At 39.4% G+C, this 20,001-nt stretch overlaps 1 protein-coding gene across 1 annotated transcript in view; it reads right to left on the reverse strand.

Annotated features, from left to right (window-relative positions):
- Nucleotides 1-18,868, reverse strand: part of LOC123366211 (protein eyes shut homolog) — a 95,536-nt gene extending 76,668 nt beyond the window's left edge. The window contains exons 1-4 of the mRNA XM_045009441.1: nt 18,826-18,868; nt 14,948-15,130; nt 1,357-1,523; nt 946-1,090 (exon numbers count right to left, since the gene is read on the reverse strand). Of these exons, the coding sequence (XP_044865376.1) occupies nt 946-1,090; nt 1,357-1,523; nt 14,948-15,130; nt 18,826-18,868 (538 nt within the window). The remainder of the gene's footprint in view (nt 1-945; nt 1,091-1,356; nt 1,524-14,947; nt 15,131-18,825) is intronic.
- Nucleotides 18,869-20,001: the final 1,133 nt, after the last annotated feature.

Consider the following 20,001-nt stretch of genomic DNA (forward strand, 5'->3'; position numbering starts at 1 on the left):
TGGGAGAAGAGTCTAAACTACCTCTCATAATAAAAGGTAGTCCCTTCCTGATTACAGCTGAAGTACGAGGGCAGATGATAATGTGAGGAAGAAGGAATGGCATGGACTCTAGGAAAGGCTGTTTTCATGGTGTTTCCAGCCTGACCTGAAACAGCATGTACTGAAAATCTCATAATAAAACCTCTTCTTGTGAGACTTGTCAGTAGTTAGAATAGCTTGTCAGGGTGAGAATAGCTTTAGAGAAGCATCTTGGGCTCGTATCTACCTGACAATTGAACCTTCTCATTTTTTTGGGAACTTTGCTTACACTAATCAAAATAAAAACAAATAAATGACACATAATGCTTTCTGCTTCTATAGCGTTTTTCATCTAAGGATCTCAGAACACTTTACAAACATTAAAGGAACAACATTAACAAATTACATCCTCCCCTAGAGAAGAGCTCGATTTAAGCTCGAAAGCTTGTTTCACACATAGAAGTCCAATAAAAGATATTACTTCACCCACCTTGTCTCGCTAAACCCCCTAAGAGGCAGGGAAGAGTTATGCTCTCCATTTTTAGGAGGGGAGGAACTAACAAAGAAGTTAGATGATTTTCCCAAATCACTGATATCTGGAAATAGAATTTAACTCTCCTGTGTCTTAAAACCATGGAGATATCCTTCCTATATGTGTTCCCATTCAAATGTAACAGATAATCATGACAAACATAATCATGTATACTAGCAACAGTGGGAACATTTTACAAGCATCCTGCTTCTTATTAATCAAAATTATATATATATATATAAAAGAAATATAAACCCTAGCCTAAGCTATTAAAATGAAGAAACTATTTTTTTTTCCAAAAGAAGACAAGCTATTTTTACATACAATTGTTTTATAGGCATTAAAATATTATGATGCAAATAGTGTTAGGAGGTTTTCTTTAAAATGGTCCTTACCTTGAAAGCCATTCTCAAATTTGGATCCATTTGGTAAGAGTTCAGGAGTGTATTCAATGTAGCCGCCTACATAAAATTGACTGAAGACATTGAGCCCAACCAACCTTCCTGGGGATGTGATGGATTTATTCTTATGATCATCCACCTTTCAATGAAAACATTTACACTGCTTACAACAAAGGAAATGATTCCTAATGGGCATATTTCAGCAAGAGATTCCCCTTTGCTTCCCAATTATCTTAATAAAGAAACATATGAATAAAATAATTTTTAAAACTTTTCATTTCCTGTAGCTATTTAACAGTTTCTTTTGATGGCACATTTACAGGTATGGTAAAGATCATATTGTCCTTTAGGGAAAACTACATTCAGTTTGATAGCTGTCTCTCAAAAAAAGGTACAATACCTTACCTTCAGCCAGCCTGCTCGGAGAGATCTGCCAAGATGGATCACATGAATACTGAGTGTCAGATCAAGTGGCTGACTAATGAGAGTGGCCGTGCCAGAGCCCAGATTGTAGCTGTATACCACACTGCCATTACGCAGGCCTAGCACCAGGAAATCATCTCCACTGAGACCTGCAAAGACAAGAACAGCACGGCTATTTATGCAAGGATTTTCAGACTCCTGAAGGGGGAATTTGGAATCTCTGTGATTTCAGTTACCCTATGGCTATGAGCAGGGTTGTAATCAGTGTGCTGCAACACCAGAAATCCTTCACAACTAAAATCTTGCATAGGAAACTCAAAAATGGCAGATGAGCTTGGCTATGATGCTCATGAATGATGAAGTTTAAGTTACCCATATCTCATGACTGTATTATCATGACAATCATTATAATAAATAAGCATATTTGTTAAATACAGACAAATGCACAAAAAACATTTTTCTCCCAAATTAATTGAAAATATATTGCGAGAGGAAGATGTATCCAGAGAGATTTAACTTGTATTTTTTTTTTAAATATCATCTAATCAACTGTTAATGCTTTTTCCAGTAGTGTTTTGGAACCTTATAGTAGAAATGGCAAAGCTGCTTAAACCTCTTTAAAGCCTTTTAAAAGGAACCCTTTTCTGCTTAAGGGTGGTCTGGTAAAGCCTACAAACCCTGCTAAATCTGGCAGATTTAACAGTCGTTGTTGTTGGTTCACTAAACCTGCAACAAAGAGTGAATTCCTGTTTCCTTAAACTCTAAATTGTATTTGAACAAGAAGTATGAAACTTAAAGGTCTGTCTGCAGGGAGGAACAGCCCCCTGATTTGATTCAGGTGCTACTGCAGGTCTCTTATGTGCACCTGCCCTTACAATGAAAACAAACTAAATGCTCTACCTCTGGCTCTGACCCATTGGTTATTCATTTTTAATATGAAGTGATAAATGTATATGCTTAATATATAACCCAAATAACACGGATAGGACTCAATAATGGCCCCAAATCCTCAGCCTAAGTAATTGGACAATGTACTAGAGAACTGTGAGGAGGCAGGAATGCAACCGTCAAGGATCATAGTAGAATACATGATCAACTTGTCTCTTTCCAACTTGTCCCCCCCCAATACATAAACTTACAGAAATAAACCCCTGGAGTATTCACAAAGTACAAAGGAAGGATGGTCTTGTGGTTAAGGTGCTGGATTGATTCTCAGGAGAAACTGATAGCAGAACTAAAAGTCAATGGTAGCTTAGGTACAAGAGATCATGACTTGATGACATTTATAATGTGCAAACAGAAGAGAGTCCAGACCAGTAATATATATAACTTGGTTCTTTAATAGAGGCAGTTTCACAAAGCAATTATGAGCCAAATCAGATGGAAGGAGAATTTTATTACAAAAAAGTGAATGATAATTGGGAATAATTTAAGAACACACTACTATTGCCCAAAATGTCACAATTCCACAATTGAGGGAAAAATACAACTTGGTTTAGAGGGGAAGTGGAGGCAACTGTAAAATATAAATTAAAAGGAAAGATGGTAGTAATGACAGAAAATCAGAAATTAAGAATTGTAAAAAACTGATAAGGAAAGCCAAGGGACACAAAGAGAAATGTAAGGCAAGCAGAGAAAAGGACAATAAGAAAGAACTTTTAAAATATATTAGGAACAAAAGAAATACTGACAATGGCATTGGTCCATTGCTAGATGGAAATGGTAGAATTATCAGTAATAATACAAAAAGAACAGGAGTACTTGTGGCACCTTAAAGACTAACAAATTTATTTTAGCATGAGCTTTCGTGAGCTGCAGCTCACTTCTTCGGATGCATAGAATGGAACACACAGACAGGAGATATTTATACATACAGAGAACATGAAAAGGTGGAAGTATGCATACCAACAGGAAGAGTCTAATCAATTGAGATGAGCTATCGTCAGGACCATAGCTCATCTCAATTGATTAGACTCTTCCTGTTGGTATGCATACTTCCACCTTTTCATGTTCTCTGTATGTATAAATATCTCCTGTCTGTGTGTTCCATTCTATGCATCCGAAGAAGTGAGCTGCAGCTCATGAAAGCTCATGCTAAAATAAATTTGTTAGTCTTTAAGGTGCCACAAGTACTCCTGTTCTTTTTGCGGATACAGACTAACACGGCTGCTACTCTGAAACCAGTAATAATACAGAAAGGCAGATGGGTTCAATAAATATTTTTGTTCTATACTTGTGGAAAAACAGATGATGCAATCTCATCATATGGTTATGGTAACACTCTTTCCATCCCACTTGTAGCTTTGGAGGATGTTAAACAAAGCCAATAAAGTTAGGCATTTTAAAATCAGCAGGTCGAGATAACTTTGCATCCAAGAGTTTTAAAGGAGCTGGCTGAGGAGCTTGCTGGACCATTAATGCTGATTTTCAATAAGTCTTGGACCAATGGGGATGTTCCAAAAGGCTGGAAGAAAGGTAATGTTGTGCCAATTTTTTAAAAGGGTAAATGGGATGACTCAGGTAAGTATAGGCCTGAAAGTCTGACATCAATCCAAGGCAAGATGATGGAGTGGCTGATAAAGGACTTACCGTAATTAATAATGAATGAAAAAAGGGTAAAATAATTAATGCCAATCAGTATGGGTTTATAGAAAATAGATCCTGTCAGTCTAACTTGATATCTTCTTTTTATGAGATTAAAAGTTTGGTCGATAAAGGTAATAGTAGTGATTTAATGTACCAAGACTCCTGTAAGGAGTTTGACTTGGTGACATTTTCATTAAAAAATGAGAATGGCATAAAATTAATATGGCACACATTAAATGGATTAAAAACTGGCTAACTGGTCTCAAAATGTAACTGTAAATGGGAAATTGTCATCCAGCAGGTCTGTTTGCAGTGGGTTCCCACAGCAATTGGTTCTTGGCCCATTTAACATCTTTATCAATGACCTGGAAGAAAACATAAAATCATCACTGATAGTTTTCAGATGACAAAAAAATTAGGGAAGTGGTAAATAATGAAGAGGGCAGGTCACTGATTCAGAGGGATCTACATTGCTTGGTAAACTGAGAGCAAACAAACAACATGTGTTTTAATATGTCTAAATATAAAGGTATACATGTGGGAACAAAGAATGTAGGAGATACTTATAGAATGGGGCACTCTAACCTGCGAAGCAGTGACTCTGAAAAATATGTGGGGGTTGTGCTGGATAATCAGCTGAATATGAGCTCCCAGTGAGATGCCATTGCTAGAAGAGCTAATGCAATCCTGGGATGCATAAACAGGGGAATCTTGAGTAGGAGTAGAAAGGTTATTTTACCTCTGTATTTGGCCTGGGTGCTACTGCTGCTGAAATACCAGTTCCAGTTCTGGTGCCCACAATTCAAAAACAGCCACGAGAATAATTAAGTAGACATGTTAGTCTGGATCTGTAAAAGCAGCAAAGAGTCCTGTGGCACCTTATAGACTAACAGATGTATTGGAGCATGAGCTTTCGTGGGTGAATACCCACTTCGTCGGATGCACATAGTGGAAATTTCCAGGGGCAGGTATAAATATGCAAGCAAGAATCAGGCTAGAGATAATGAGGTTAGTTCAATCATGGAGGATGAGGCCCTCTTCTAGCAGTTGAAGCACCTCGTTATCTCTTGCTTGCATATTTATATCTGCCTCTGGAAATTTCCACTACATGCATCTGATGACGTGAGTATTCACCCACGAAAGCTCATGCTCCAATACGTCTGTTAGTTTATAAGGTGCCACAGGACTCTTTGCTGAGAATAATTAAGGTTTCAGAGTAACAGCCGTGTTAGTCTGTATCCGCAAAAAGAACAGGAGTACTTGTGGCACCTTAGAGACTAACAAATTTATTTGAGCATAAGCTTTTGTGGGCTACAGCCCACTTCATCGGATGCATACAGTGGAAAATATAGTAGGAAGATATATATATCTACACAGAGAACATGGAACAATGGGTGTTACCATACACGCACTAACGAGAGTGATCAGTTAAGGTGAGCTATTACCAGCAGGAGAGAAAAAAACTTTTTGTAGTGGTAATGAAAATGGTCCATTTGCAGTAGTTGACAAGAAGGTGTGAGGAACAGTATGTGTGTGTGTGGGTGAAATAAACATAGGGAAATAGTTTTATTTTGTGTAATGGCCCATCCACTCCCAGTCTTTATTCAAGCCTAATTTAATGGTGTCCATTTTGCAAATTAATTCCAATTCAGCAGACTCTCGTTGGAGTCTGTTTTTGAAGTTTTTTGTTGTAATATTGCAACTTTTAGGTCTGTAACAAAGAGAAGATTAAGGGGTGACTTGATTACAGTCCCCACATGGGGAACAAATATTTAATAATGGGCTCCTCAGTCTAGCAGAGGAAGGTGTGACATCATCCAATGGCTGGAAGTTGAAGCTAGACAAATTCAGACTGGAAATAAGGAATAAATTTTTAATGATCAGAGTTATTAATCCTTGGAACAATTTGCCAAGGGATGTGGATGATTCTCCATCACTGACAATTTTAAAATCAAGATTGGATATTTTTTTCTAAAAGATCTGCTCTAGGAATTATTTTGGGGAAGGTCTATGGCCTGTGTTATACAGGAGGTCAGAGATTATCAGAATGGGGGGAACAGAAGGAAAGGAGAACTGTGGAAAATTATATTGCTCATGGGAGAATGTTATTTCATTGGGGTAGCAGATTATAATTTATTTTCATACTTTTTTATTCAAAACTTATTCAAACTGGTAGTAAAAAAGTTTAATGTTGGCAGTAACTTGAAACCAATTTAACCAGCCCGGGGACTGCGTACATCTCAAAAATAACTCAGAATGTGGTTTAATAATAGCATTTGTCACAATCTCTGATTATGTGATACACATGATTACTGCTTAATTGAACTTATTATGAAGAATCGGACACTATCTCATAATTGATATCACTGGTACAACTGTGAAATAAGATCCTAAGCTGGTGTAGGATAGTGCAGCCACACTGATGTCAACAAAGATGTGGCCCAAATTTTTTATTCTTTAAAGCTTTTAAAAGTTCTTTACAAATAAAAACCAGGATGAAACTGCAATGTATAAATGTCAGAGTAAAACTACAAAAGATCACATGAGTAACTTTATACAGACACAAGTGACATGTTCTTACTACATCTAGTAGCACAGTACTTAAAGGACAAATTAACATTGAGGTCAGATATTCACTCACACCACATTGCTCTAGTCAAACACTAATTTTTTTTGCAATAATTAATAATAAATGCCCTTTTAAGGCTCCTGGTCTTTTGAGCCACATGGTGTAATTACAGAAATCAGGGTGACTAACTGACAAGTGGCATTTAGAGCCTTCCCTTTCTTCAGCTGAAGTGCATGGGAAAACTCACATGAACTTCAGTGGAAGAGCACTGTGCTCATAAAACTGAAAACTGATGCTGTAAAAAATGGCAGGTTGACATTCAGCAGATTTGCTCCTCCTGTGTTTCCAGCCATAACTGCTTGTTTAATGTATTAAAAGGAAAAGATATAATAGTGTCATTAACCTTAGCCCTGAGAACTGTGGAGGGCAAAATGGTTTATTTTATGATTCACTATTTTTGACAGACTTGTTAATGATCATCTTTTTAACCTCATTGCCCTCATTTATATCTGGGCATCCCCACTGAAAGCAATAGGGTTCCAAAACTGTCACTGAGGGAAACATTTATTATCATTACTTACTGTAGCACTGTAGCTGAGGCCTGGCCTGACATGAGTAATTTACACATGGAGGGAGGCCTCATCTTTTGGAAGGCAGAATTAGGGAAGTAAATTAATCATCAGGTTGAAAACAGAATGTTTGTGCTAAATAGGACAAGTAAATATGTCAGTAGGCTAAGAAGACAGAATGTCTGAGCCAACTAAGATAAGAGGGAGAACACCCAGGGAACTATTTACTATGAACTAGATAACAAGAGACAAAATAAGTTAAGAATATAAAGATGAGGTAAGGAAGAAGTCGAACCATGAACAGTGTGTGGACTATGTATGCTGCACAGGGATTGGTTCCTGCAAAGTAACAAAGCCAATCAAAAAATGTGTGATGTAATATAGTAAATGCAATAAGGTATGTAATGGATGTAAAAGGAGAGGGTTTCTGGGAAACTCTGGAGCTGTGATGTACCCTGCATCCATCCCTCCTGCATTTGAATTGATCAACTGAGCACAGCACTGCTGTACGTGAAATAAAGATACCTAAGTAATGAAGGCCAGAGTCAAACTGAGTTCTTGGAAAGCCAAGTTGAAAGTGGTCTCAGAGGGAATCCCAACAAGCAACCACAATGCATTTGGCCCCAAATCCTCAAATGTATTTAGGCACCTAACTCCCATTGATATTAAAGGGAGTTAAGTATCACAGGGGTCACTGTGTTAGTCTGTATCCACAAAAATAACGAGGAGTCTGTTGGCACCTTAAAGACTAACAGATTTTTTTGGGCATAAGCTTTCATGGGTAACCCCCCACACTTCTTCAGATGCATGGAGTGAAAATTACAGATGCAGGCATAAACATATGAAGAGAAGGGAGTTACCTTCAAGTGGAGAACCAGTGCTGACAAGGTCAATTCAGTCAGGGTGGATGTGGTCCACTCCCAATAATTGATAAGGAGGTGTCAATACCAAGAGAAGGAAAATTGCTTTTGTAGTGAGCCAGCCACTCCCAGTCCCTATTCAAGCCCAAATTAATGGTGTTAAATTTGCAAATATATTGTAGCTCTGCAGTGTCTCTTTGAAGTCTGTTTTTGAATTTTTGTTGTTGAAAGATGGCTACTTTTAAATCTGTTATTGAATGTCCAGGGATATTGATGTGTTCTCCTACTGGCTTTTGTGTGTTACCATTCCTGATGTCTGATTTGTGTCCATTTATTCTTTTTCATAGAGAATGTACATGGCAGAGGGGCATTGCTGGCATATGATGGCATATATCACATTAGTAGGTGTGCAGGTGAATGAGCCCTTCATAATGTGGCTGATGTGATTAGGTCCTCTGATGATGTGGTGTGTAGTTGTTGGTGTGTATTTGTAGGGAGCCAATCCCTGCAACAAACCCCATTGCCTACTATGTCCCCATATCTACTCTAGCGATCCTTCAGGCTCTACTGGCTTGTATTTTTATGGTAGAGTTCTGTCTAGCTCTAGTTTTAGTCATCCTGACAAAGGAAATGATGGATATTTTTCTTTGTTATAAGAAAATGAGGCAGGGGACACAATTGCCGTTTGTGAAATGACACTATGCTATGGAATGGCGGATGGCATAGATAATGTTCATCATATGTCTGCATAGGCCAATCTGATTTTACTGGCTCTTGTAGCACTGCCTTTTTATCTTTATTTCCCCACCTCAAATGAAACTAAGGGCTTGGCTACACTTGCAGATGTGCAGCGCTGGGAGTTACAGCTGTGTTCGTACAGCTGTGTAGGGAAAGCCCTGGTGTGTGGCCACACTGACAGCTACCAGCGCTGCAGTGTGGCCACATTTGCAGCATTTGCAGTGCTGTTGGGAGTGGTGCATTATGGGCAGCTGTCCCAGCATTCAAGTGGCTGCAACGTGCTTTTCAAAAGAGGGGGGTGGGGTGGAGTGTGACAGGGAGCGTGGGGGAGACAGAGAGAGCGGATTTTTGGAGCCGACACTGTGTGTCAGCTCCCTGCCTTGCAAGTTCTAAGGACTGGAAGATACACAGCACCAACCTTCAATCATTTAAAAACTTTCGACCCCTTCCCCCACCCCTCTCTTATTCACTAAATACAAATAGCCTTCAGACCACATAAACAGCTGTTTCAAAATGGACCCCCCTCCCCCCGCTTCTCTCCTCATGCAAATTATCTCTCTCCTCAAGCAAACACTAGCTGTGCACATTCCAAAGGAATTCCCCTGCCTGCCAGCAAACAGGAGCTGTGTTTGTTTTTTAGATAAGCAGCTCCGGGAGCCCGGAGTTCACAACAAAACAAAGAGAGGCATCACAACAAAACAAAGAATGTTTCTGGTACTTAAAGCATTTTGGGAAGGTTCCGGAGGTCAGTTACAGCGTAGTAAGATTAATCACTGTTTACACTTGCTCCCCAGCGCTGCATCACCAGCGCTGCACTCGTTACACCTGAGGCAGATCAGGTGTACAGCCAGCGCTGCAGCCAGGGAGATGCAGCGCTGGATGTGCCTTGCAGGTGTGGACAGTTACTAAGTTGCAGCGCTGTAAACCCACCACCAGCGCTGCAACTCTCCAGTGTAGCCAAGCCCTAAAGCAACATGTATTTCCAGATAAGATTCCAGGAAACCAAGCCATTTTAATTCACTTTTACATCTGTTAGTTACTGAACAAATGTTTAGACAAACAATAAGGGTCTTACTTTACTCTTAATCCAGTTTTACACTGGTATAATGTCACTAACTGCTTTGCAGTTAATTCTCATTTACACTGATATAAGAAAAAGGAAATCAGGCCCAAATGTTTTCACATTTAATGTTTTTAGAGGTTGTAAATGTAATGACTAGTACATCAGATCAGAACATTGCTGGCTGCCAGACTGTTATTCAGTAGAGTCCATACTGGCATATGCATGCAAGATGGATTACCAGGAAGTTGAATTTTCTGGTGCTCTGTCTAAGTGTAACACTGCCAGACCCTGGTCATCAGTGGGCAGGATTGAACCTGGGGTCTCTGGAGCTTAGTGCATGAGCCTCTACTGCATGAGCTAAAAGCCAGCTGGCTGTTACCTAAGGCTCTAGGGCAGACTCATTTTATCTCTCTCTAAGTGGTCTTGATGCCACTAGATGGGACAGAGCACCACACCAGGAGGTGTGTGGGTTACATGAGCACTGGCCACATATTGGCCTTTTAGTATACTTGTTAATACAACTTCTCTGGCTGGAACAGTCATATTCTTTCATTCTCTGAACATTTCTTAGGCTTTCACTTTTAAACACACACTATGTTTTAGATTTTTTATATGTTAAGACTCTCATTACCTCATTTGAAAATTACTTTGAGTGCAAATGTTTGGCCTGAGTATATGCAAATAAATATGTTTGGCTTGAGTTGCAAATATCACATTTTGGCAAAACTCTAACTTCATTAGATGTACATGCCTTTATACCAAGAGCTTTGCCATTTTCTGAGACTAATTTCTTTCCCAATCAAATGAATAATGTAGTTTTCTCCTTCCGGGCTTTAGTCACTGCACCTAGCTAATACCGTTTATTCCCAGCGGCCCAATCCTACAAACACAGGTGTAACTCAAGGTAGTAGAATTAATCATAGTATGTAAGAGCTGGCAGAACTGGCCTTCACACTGTACTGTGTTGCAGATAGTTTGAGGATAATTTTGTTATTCCACTGCAGCTACATTTCTAGATTGCAGGTAAAGGAGGGAACATGAATTCAACCTGAGCTGATCTAAAATATTAAAGATTTTCTTGTGGTTTCAGTTAGCAAGAAGCACTGAAAAGTAGTAAGGAAAATTCATCATTTTGATTTAAAGACGATCTTTAAAGAAAGTTGTGCCCATTTACCTCACACAGCCATCTAAAAATGTACATGGCAAAAGGCATACACTATTTTAATTTTGATTTAATAAGACAATTACTATATGATAAATAAGAATCAACTAATCATTTAAAATATTTAAGGATTACTGGCAACATAAGATAAATATATCTGTGATACTGCAATCAATACATATGCTATCCATAATCTGCTATTTAACCCACAGATGCTTTATGAAAAAAGCTGAAGAGGGCCTGTTCTGTTTGATACAGATAGTTGAACAGGTCCCTTCCAAGCCTGTCATCTATGACCTGATAGATCTAATTAAGTTCAGTAACACAACATTGCCCCCTGTCCCCTAAGATTCATGGGAATTACAAAGATAGTAATGCTTTTGTGCAGCTGATGACTTTATAATGAAAATAGCATCTCTATGTACATATAACGCGACCCGATATAACACAAATTCGGATATAATGTGGTAAAGCCGCGCTCCGGGAGGGTGGGGCTGCGCTCTCCAGCAGATCAAAGCAAGTGTCATATAACGCGGTTTCACCTATAACGCGGTAAGATTTTTTGGCTCCTGAGGACAGCGTTATATCGGGGTAGAGGTGTATTTCATTTGGTTTTATTGCTATGCAAAATTAAAAGCACATAACCCAAGCTGCAGCTGCTTCTGAAGCATGTTTTAAAACAATCTATACAAAAAGTAACAAATACATCAGCCTATCGTAAGCCATATACACAAGAGATTACCAACAAAATGTTTAAAGCTTAACATTCTCTGTGCTCACCAAAAGCTCCTTTCCTCACCCCCTCCCCAGAAGCCTGGGATGATAAATGGGCTTTGTGGTCTGCCTTGAAGGTCAGCACATTTGATCTATTCTGGACCAAGGGTGGAGTGAATTCCAAAGGCAAAGGGTCCTCAGGGAGCACACCCTGCCCATAGTCCTCCCCCAGCCTCTCATCCAGGACTCCTGCACAAGCATCTCCACTGATTACAACTGTAGCAGAATCACACTGGGACTGGGAGAAAGGTGATCTCTCAAATAGGAAAGTTCCAAGCTCTGTACATTCTGTAAAAGCAAAGAACTGATACAAATACTGTAATTATCCACCAATGACACACTTTTTTGTTCCAGGACATATTGTACTTCACTGCTGGGAAACCTGAACACAAACAGTTATCTAGGACACTGTACTACAGACTGGATAAACATGGAAGACATCTGCTTTTTTCCCTGTTTCAAGAACCCCACCCCACCTCCATTCAGAATAATGTCCTGAAGAAATTATAAAACTAGTGGCTTGTTGTTAGCAAGAGGGTTTCAACACTGGCATCCAATGTTAAATTACATTTTATAATAGTAATGAAAGGCCATTAAAGGAAAAAAACCCACAAAAGGTCTGTGAAGGAGTATGAACGGTTATTAGGCTCAATGTGATATTAAATTAAATGAGGTGTTAGGACACTATGGATGCCTTTTCTGATAGAATTGCAAAATTACTGGAAGAAGGGGAAGGGAATGGGAATTTTAGAAAAACATAGATGGTGTCTGAAAAAACATCAGCACCAAGATTAATTCAAATTGGCCTGAGTATGAAAATTCATGTGAATTGAAAGCAGGCTCAAAGTCTGTACTCTAAGGATAATAATAAAAGTACTGAGAAGCAGGAGTCTGATCAGGAAATGCAGAGATCATAGTTAGATTCACTCTTTATTTAATTTATTTTTAATGAAGAAGGAAGAGTAAAATTAACTGGGTACATACAAGGGAATGTTAACCAGGAGTCATCAGATAAACTGAATATTTAGGAAATATTCTGACAGGAAGATCTTTTAGGCTGTGGAATTGTCTCCTCAAGAAAGATGGTGGAAGTTCTATTGCTTGGGATATTTAAAACCTTATTTGTCAAAACCATAGTATAGCTCCTCTAAGAAAGAAGTGAATTCCTCTCAGGAAGAGGTACTGGTTTTTGAGGATGAGTGGGGGCAGTTTGCTCAATCCCTCCACTGAGTCAATTTCAACAGAAGATACTTAAAGCCATATTAGACCACTATGCAGAGATCTAGATGGGCTTCCTTTATTTTCCAGTTTTGCATTTGCTCTGGTGCCCTCTGGTGCTGAAACATGAAAGTGCACCTATCTGTTTTAATTTTTTCCCTCCAACTGTGTTGATTATAACAAGTTTGCAAAATAATAAGGTCCCAGTTTTGCCATTTTTGTCAGTTGTATAGTTAACTTAGAATGTTAATATTCTGGTTAATAAAAAATGAAACCATGGAACTTCACTTTAGAAGTCTCTTTTTAGATCAAGGCAGCCAAATATGTCCGTGACAATAATGACTATTACCCATATTTGTGCATTTGGCTCGCATCATGTATCATATAGTGTACGTGGGCATTTTAAAAACTATGTAACTGAAACAGGACTTACTCTTCAACATGAAGGAACTGAGTAAATCCCTCTGTATAGGTATAATTTTAAAGGAATGTTGTCAAGATTAAATTCATATAAAATCCCCATTTTATTAATAGTATCTTAAATGATTAAATACTGAAAAGTTCTGAAATCTCATTTTCTTTTAATCATTTGTGCCATTTGTTTATTGTTTTCATTTCCCTCATCCTGAACAATGAAACGGAACAAGTCACTCTTAAACCAGGTCTACACTATGAGCACCTTGTTGATATGCTATACTGGTATAGTATATTGGAAAAGCACACCTTGTGTGGATGCAGTTTATATTGGGGCAAAACTGAGCTTTTTCCAGTATAATTGTGTCTACACTATGGGCTTTTGCTGGTACAGCTCTATGCCAGCAAGAGCTTATAGTGTAGACCTGAACTGAAATCAGTGGATTTAAATCTGAAGATATATTGCCAAGCAAAGACTACACATAAAAACCCAAAGCATAAAAGTTAGGCTGAGCTTCAATTTCAGAAATGAGTGCCTCAGCGTACAGGAGGAATAAACAATGTCTTTCCTTTAACTTATTAATTCTAAACTCATGTCTACAGTGGCTGTGTCTACATTAACGTTCTCTGGGGTTTTTCTTACCTTTTTACCACCACTGTGGCAGGTCCCCAGCTGGTAGTGAAATGGACCGAAGCACCATCTATTTTGTTGTCTAACCCTGTTCAGAATCTAGATGTCACAGTGGTAAAAATGGAAGGAATGCTCATGCCTTGCTACTCTAACATTTTCATCACTTTGCTCCTATTGGAGGAGCTGGATTACTGGTAGTAGAACTGTGGGAGAATTCCCAAATAAGGCTAGTGTAGACAAAGCCACAAAGCTCTGAAAGCATGGCTGTTGCTAACAGAATTCCAGCACTGTTTCTCTGAATAGCACTGATGTACATTTTTGTTTCTTATAATGGAATTACCAAATCACACTAGTATAGTTCTAACTGCAGTGTGGATAGGGCCTAACGTTTTATGTAGAGTAGATTTTAAAATGACACTACTTCAATGTATAATCCTCTGGTGGGTGCATATTACAAGGCTCCTGCTGCACCAATCCACAGAGGATATGACTTGTTGCAGCTACCCCCTTTCCAGCCAAGATTCTTTCACTTAAACTGTAGCAGTTCAAGTGTTTAATTCAATCCCAAACATGGCTATCACACATGAATCGATTTCTCAGTGAAGAAAACAGGAATTGAAGTAGCTTTTCAGGACTCATTCACCCAAAATAAATAGTAAACTGTCGTGAAATTTACTAGTTGAAGCAGGAATTGCTTTGCTAATGTTAATCACCACTAATGGCTTTAGGTTTTCTTTATGAAATAACTGTATCGTTTGTTTTTAGTGGATTGATGTTTGTTTACAAAAAAAAACTCATTAAAGAGATTATTTTCCTTCTAATAAAAATATATCAAAAACAAGAAAACATGATTTAAAATCTATTCATACTTCCCTCCTATTTGTTCCATAAGATTTGGAATTCTCCTTAATAAAAATAATAATATGAAAGCAACTTTTTTCCTTTTGTAGATTTATCTAGGAATATTCTGTAAGAGACAAGTAACTTACCCTGGCCTTTCTGTCCAGTGAAAAATATCAGATTATCTTGTACTGCTGAGCTGTGGTTTGCCAGTTGAAATTTCAGGCGGAATTCATAGTAGAAGCTGATATTTGGGATTGTAGAAAAGGCAAGGAATGAGGTGTAGCCAAAGACATCTGTGCCACTGAAACTGGGGTGGCTAATATTAATAGCTGCATAAAAACAAAGAAATTAAGTGTTACAGCAAATCTGGCAAAAGATTTTTTTAAAAGAATGTTGTAGAAATCGATTTTAGTACTTGAAAACTAATAAATACTAATAATCATTTATTCTGTTGTGCTGTACATCAGATTTACACACACACTCACCACCTTTCACCTGAATTCTTCTAACAACATTACCATTAAGACTTTATAAATGGGGCTATTTTACAACTGAATTATTAGCAATTGGTGCCATCTGCTGGTCCTGGGAAAGTACTACTTGTATCTAGGACCAAGCTGCACCGTTTACTATTTAATGCTGAGAGACAAAAGAAAGGCCACAAAGGAAATACTTCCGTTAAACAACACTCTCTCCTACACATATATGAATGAGACACACAGAAATGTATTAGAGGGCTATAAATTAATAAAAAAGAAGTAACATGAGGATAAGTTTGCAGTAGGGTGAACTGAATTCAAAAGGAAACAGTCCTCTCTCCCCGCCGCAGCCCGGGGCTGGTGGGGAGAAGTGTCTCACTCCGCCGCAGCCCCGGGGCTAGGGGGAAGAGGCATCTGGCCCCACCGCAGCTCCGGGGCTTGGGGGGAGAGACATCTCGCTCCGCCGCATTCCCAGGACTAGGGGAGTCCTCTCTTCCTGCCGCAGCTCCGGAGCTGGGAGAGACGCGTCTGGCCCTGTGTAGCTCTGGGGCTGGGGTGGAAAGGCATCTCTCCCCTCCACAGCCCTGGGGCTGGTGTAGTCCTCTTTCCCTGCCACAGCCCCAGAGCTGGGAGAGAGGCATCTTGCCCCACTTAGCCATGGGGCTGGGGATTCACCACAGCCCCACATGTCCCAAGCTCCCCCATCTCCACCCCCCCCACCTCACCCCACTGCCATCTTCCAGGCCCACCTGTGGCCACGCCCGTGAGTGCAGTGTGCATGCCTGCGCGGCTCTGCTAATTAAGTGTGTGGCCCTTGGTGGCCTCTTGCACGGCTGTGCAGGTGCATACCTTACAGGGAATGTAGATACAGAGGCAACAAATATACCAAAAATTCTATAATTTACAACAGTGAGTAAATCACTTGTCTTTGGGTATTGATTTTTTATGTTTTGAATTGACACACACTGAAACTATTTTGGTTTTTCATTTTGGTGAGAAAAACTGAAAAAAACAACAACCAGACTTGGTTTGACACAACCCTTCCTTTCCCCACCCACAAATCAATTATTTACTTATTTCTTCCCAAGAGTATGGCAAGGGAAACATGATTTTTAAAAAAACCCAATAACAACGCTGGATCATGCATGTGACTTTCTGCAGGTAAGAATTAGGACAAGATTGTGATTTCCTATATATGAAAGGGAGTTTCAGAATTTATTTATATTGCATTGCTCAGGGGATATGTATTAATAACCTTTCCCCCCATCCTTTCTTATTTAGCGCCAAACGTGAGAAATAAAGTCTGAACATTATTCATTTATTTGTGTATGACAGGCAAGATAGGTCTGCATGTTGAATAGACTGCCCGCACTGCACAAGGCAAATATATATGAGCGTCCAGATACTATACTGAGGGACAGTTTTGATATGTGTATTATACCGAGCTAGCCAAAGTCTTTTGACACAAGTGTGAAATATTCTAAATTGTTTTTGGTAAATGAAAAATTATTAAAATCAGCTCTGTATCATATATTGATAATACATAGAGTTAACTGTTTATTTTCTAGGATTTAATGTCATTGTGACATTAAATGCCATAATCACATTAATGACGGGTTCCCTTGGGGTGTCACTGAGCCGCCTGACCCACCAGCCTGGGCTCCCCCTCACACTGTGCTGCTGTGACAAGTTGCAAAGCCCTCCAAACTTGCTCTTTCACCAGCATTCACACGGGTAGGGACACACCCAGCTACAGCTTCACACAGATGCTGAGATCAGCTCTACATGGGAAGGCTCAGCTAATGAATTGCCCAGTTACTCAAGCGCACACTCCCCTTTGAAGGGCAAATCCAAAATTATACCATCTTGCACTGCACAGAGAACTGTACAGTTTAAGCTCATGAAATTCACCCCTTCCCTCAATGTGGAGGCAGATATGTAATAGCTTTCTGCCCCAAGTATGATTTCCACACACTGGTTTTAGACAAAACAAAAACAAGTTTATTAACTACAAAAGATAGATTTTAACTGATTATAAGTGATAGGAAACAGATCTAGCCTGGGACCATCACTTTCCACAGTTCAGTCTTTTTTCCTCAGCTGTTTCCAGGTGTGTTTTTGTAGGGGGTAGTGAGGTACCATTATGATGTCATATTCCCCTTTTATATTTTCTTCCCACTTGCTGGAAAGCTCTTTTGCTGTGACCTGGGTCAAACAGTTCACATTGTGTAGTGCTATGTCTGAGAGGTTTCTATTGTACACAGTTCCTGGGGTAATCCTTGTGCTTGTGTACATTTTCTCAATGAGCCATTAACATTGTTTGGCCTTTTTACTGTTGTACCTGGAAGGCTGCTTGTGGGTGTTTTCAACCTCACAACATGTTTCAGCCAAACTTCATAACTTCACATATGATGATATCACATACAATCCAATGAGATATTAATGTCTAGCAGATCAAGACTTTTAGAATTATACCTCACAAGGCAGACTTTGTACAAAACATATCCTAATTACATGACAGTTGTGAATATTGGGGCGCCAGGGTGTCACAGTCATCACTCAGCCTTTTCTAGTGTTGTTTGAAAATTTTATATTTGGGAGGTGCTCTGGGGAAAGAGGTTCGAGAGCGAGATTTAGAAGACCAAACTGAGGGTGGAACTTTTTAACAATGCTTAAACAAATAAAGGTCATAGATGGGTTAAACAGCTTCAACAAAAGTACAAAGCACCTCTAAATATAGATGGGGACATTCTGAGACTGCAGGTAAGTCACATATTTAGATATCTGCAGAACATTTGAACTTTATGAACACTGTCAAGTAGGTTTAAAACCATTCGTAGAGGCATCACTCTAGAATCTTAGTGACACTAGTTTGAGAAACACCTCAGAAATACCTTAGATAGAAGTGACATGTTTTGGAACAGAATTGTTCAAGGAAAGAAGACCATACTGAAGAATGTACTTCTGAGACTATCAACATATTACACATGAGAGTTACTGTAGGCAGGACAGCTGTTTTGAGGACACCTGAAAGAACTGATTGTTCCCACAATCTTTATTTTGTATTTGGGTTTGTCTACACTGGCACTTTGTTGGCAAAACTTTTGTCATTCAGGGGTATTAAAAAAACACACACTCCCAACGACAAAAGTTGTATTGATGAAAAGCGCCAGTGTGAACAGCACTTTGTTGGCAGGAGCACTCTCTTGTTGACAAAGCTGCTGCTGCTCATGGGGAGGTGGAAGTTTTTTGTTGTCAGGTGAGCTCTTGCCTGCTGACAAACAGCAGCTACGCTGCATGCCTTTTAGCAGCATGGCTGTAGTGGCACAGCTGTGTTGCTAAAAGCCTCATAGTGTAGCCATAGCCTTTGTGTGAGGGAGATAGGAAGAGACTATAGTCCCAACCCCATGGGCCTGGTGACACTGGTCCTCCTGCATGTCATAAGAGATGACTAAAAGGGGGCTGCCTGGAGAGGGATGGGCTACGTCAGGTTAGAAATTTGCCCAAGACACACCATATGATGAGCAAGTCAACCATGTCCATACCGGATTGGTCGCAGCCTGGGTTAATAATCACCGCACCATCCATCTCCCACCAGGGCGGACATGACAAGTATACTACTGGTGTAACCCTGACGAAGAGGATAAGTGGAAGGGATAACATCACCATAGCCACATGGAATGTAAGGACATTGAGAAAAATAGAGAGGTTGAAATAACTCATGTACAAAATGGAACAATATACCTGGCACCACCTAGGAATCTCTGAGGTTGGATGGAGAGTCACTAACGGAAGAAGGCCATGTACTCTATTACAGTGGAGAGGACAAACATGTCAACAGCGTAGGATTTCTTGTGCATAAAGATATCAAGAATTCAGTATTAGGATGCTGCCCAATATCCAGCAGGCTTATTTCCATTCATCTAAAAGTGGTACCTTTCAATATCACAGTGGTACAAGTCTATGCCCCTACAACAGACTATGACGATGAGCAAATTGAAGATTTTTACAATCAGCTCCAAGACATCATTAATAAGCTACGCAAGAAGGATAGCCTGATTGTACAGGGAGATTGGAATGCTAAAGATTGACTACATCATGGTACAAAACTGATTTTGTTCTGGGATCAACAGAGCTAAAACAAGGAGCTTCCCCAGTGCTGATATTGGAAGCGATCACAACCTTATGATGCTAAACTTTTGGCTGTGGCTAAGGAAAATCATCAGGCCAAAGTTCACCAGAATCAAGTTTGACTTAGAAAGACTTAGAGACCGAAGCATTGTAGTCATTCCAAGCAATGATCGGCCAAATATTTGCCCCGGTGCTTGCTCTAGAGGAAGACATAGAAACAATGAGCAACAATTTCAACACTGTAATGAATGAGGCAGCAATGGACATCCTTGAGAAACACCGTAAGAAGACAAAACCTTGGGTCACAAATGTGTGACATTAGAAGAGAACTCAAGAGAGACAAGAACAACACTGAGGAAGCTGATGAATACATAGAAATTGGCAGAAAGATCAAGAAAGCAATGAAGGTGGCCAAGGAGATAAGGATAGAAAAACAATGCTTTAAAGTTGAAGAGTGTATCAATAATTAAAATAGCAAATGAGCCTTCCAGATTGTAAAAGATCTGTCAAAGGAAAATGGACCAAAGCTAATGCAATTCAAGACAAAGAAGGGAACAGTCTTACAGAAGAAAGGGACATCATCAATAGAT

The sequence above is a fragment of the Mauremys mutica genome, chromosome 3 (assembly GCF_020497125.1).
Source record: "Mauremys mutica isolate MM-2020 ecotype Southern chromosome 3, ASM2049712v1, whole genome shotgun sequence".
Classification (NCBI taxonomy): domain Eukaryota; kingdom Metazoa; phylum Chordata; order Testudines; family Geoemydidae; genus Mauremys; species Mauremys mutica.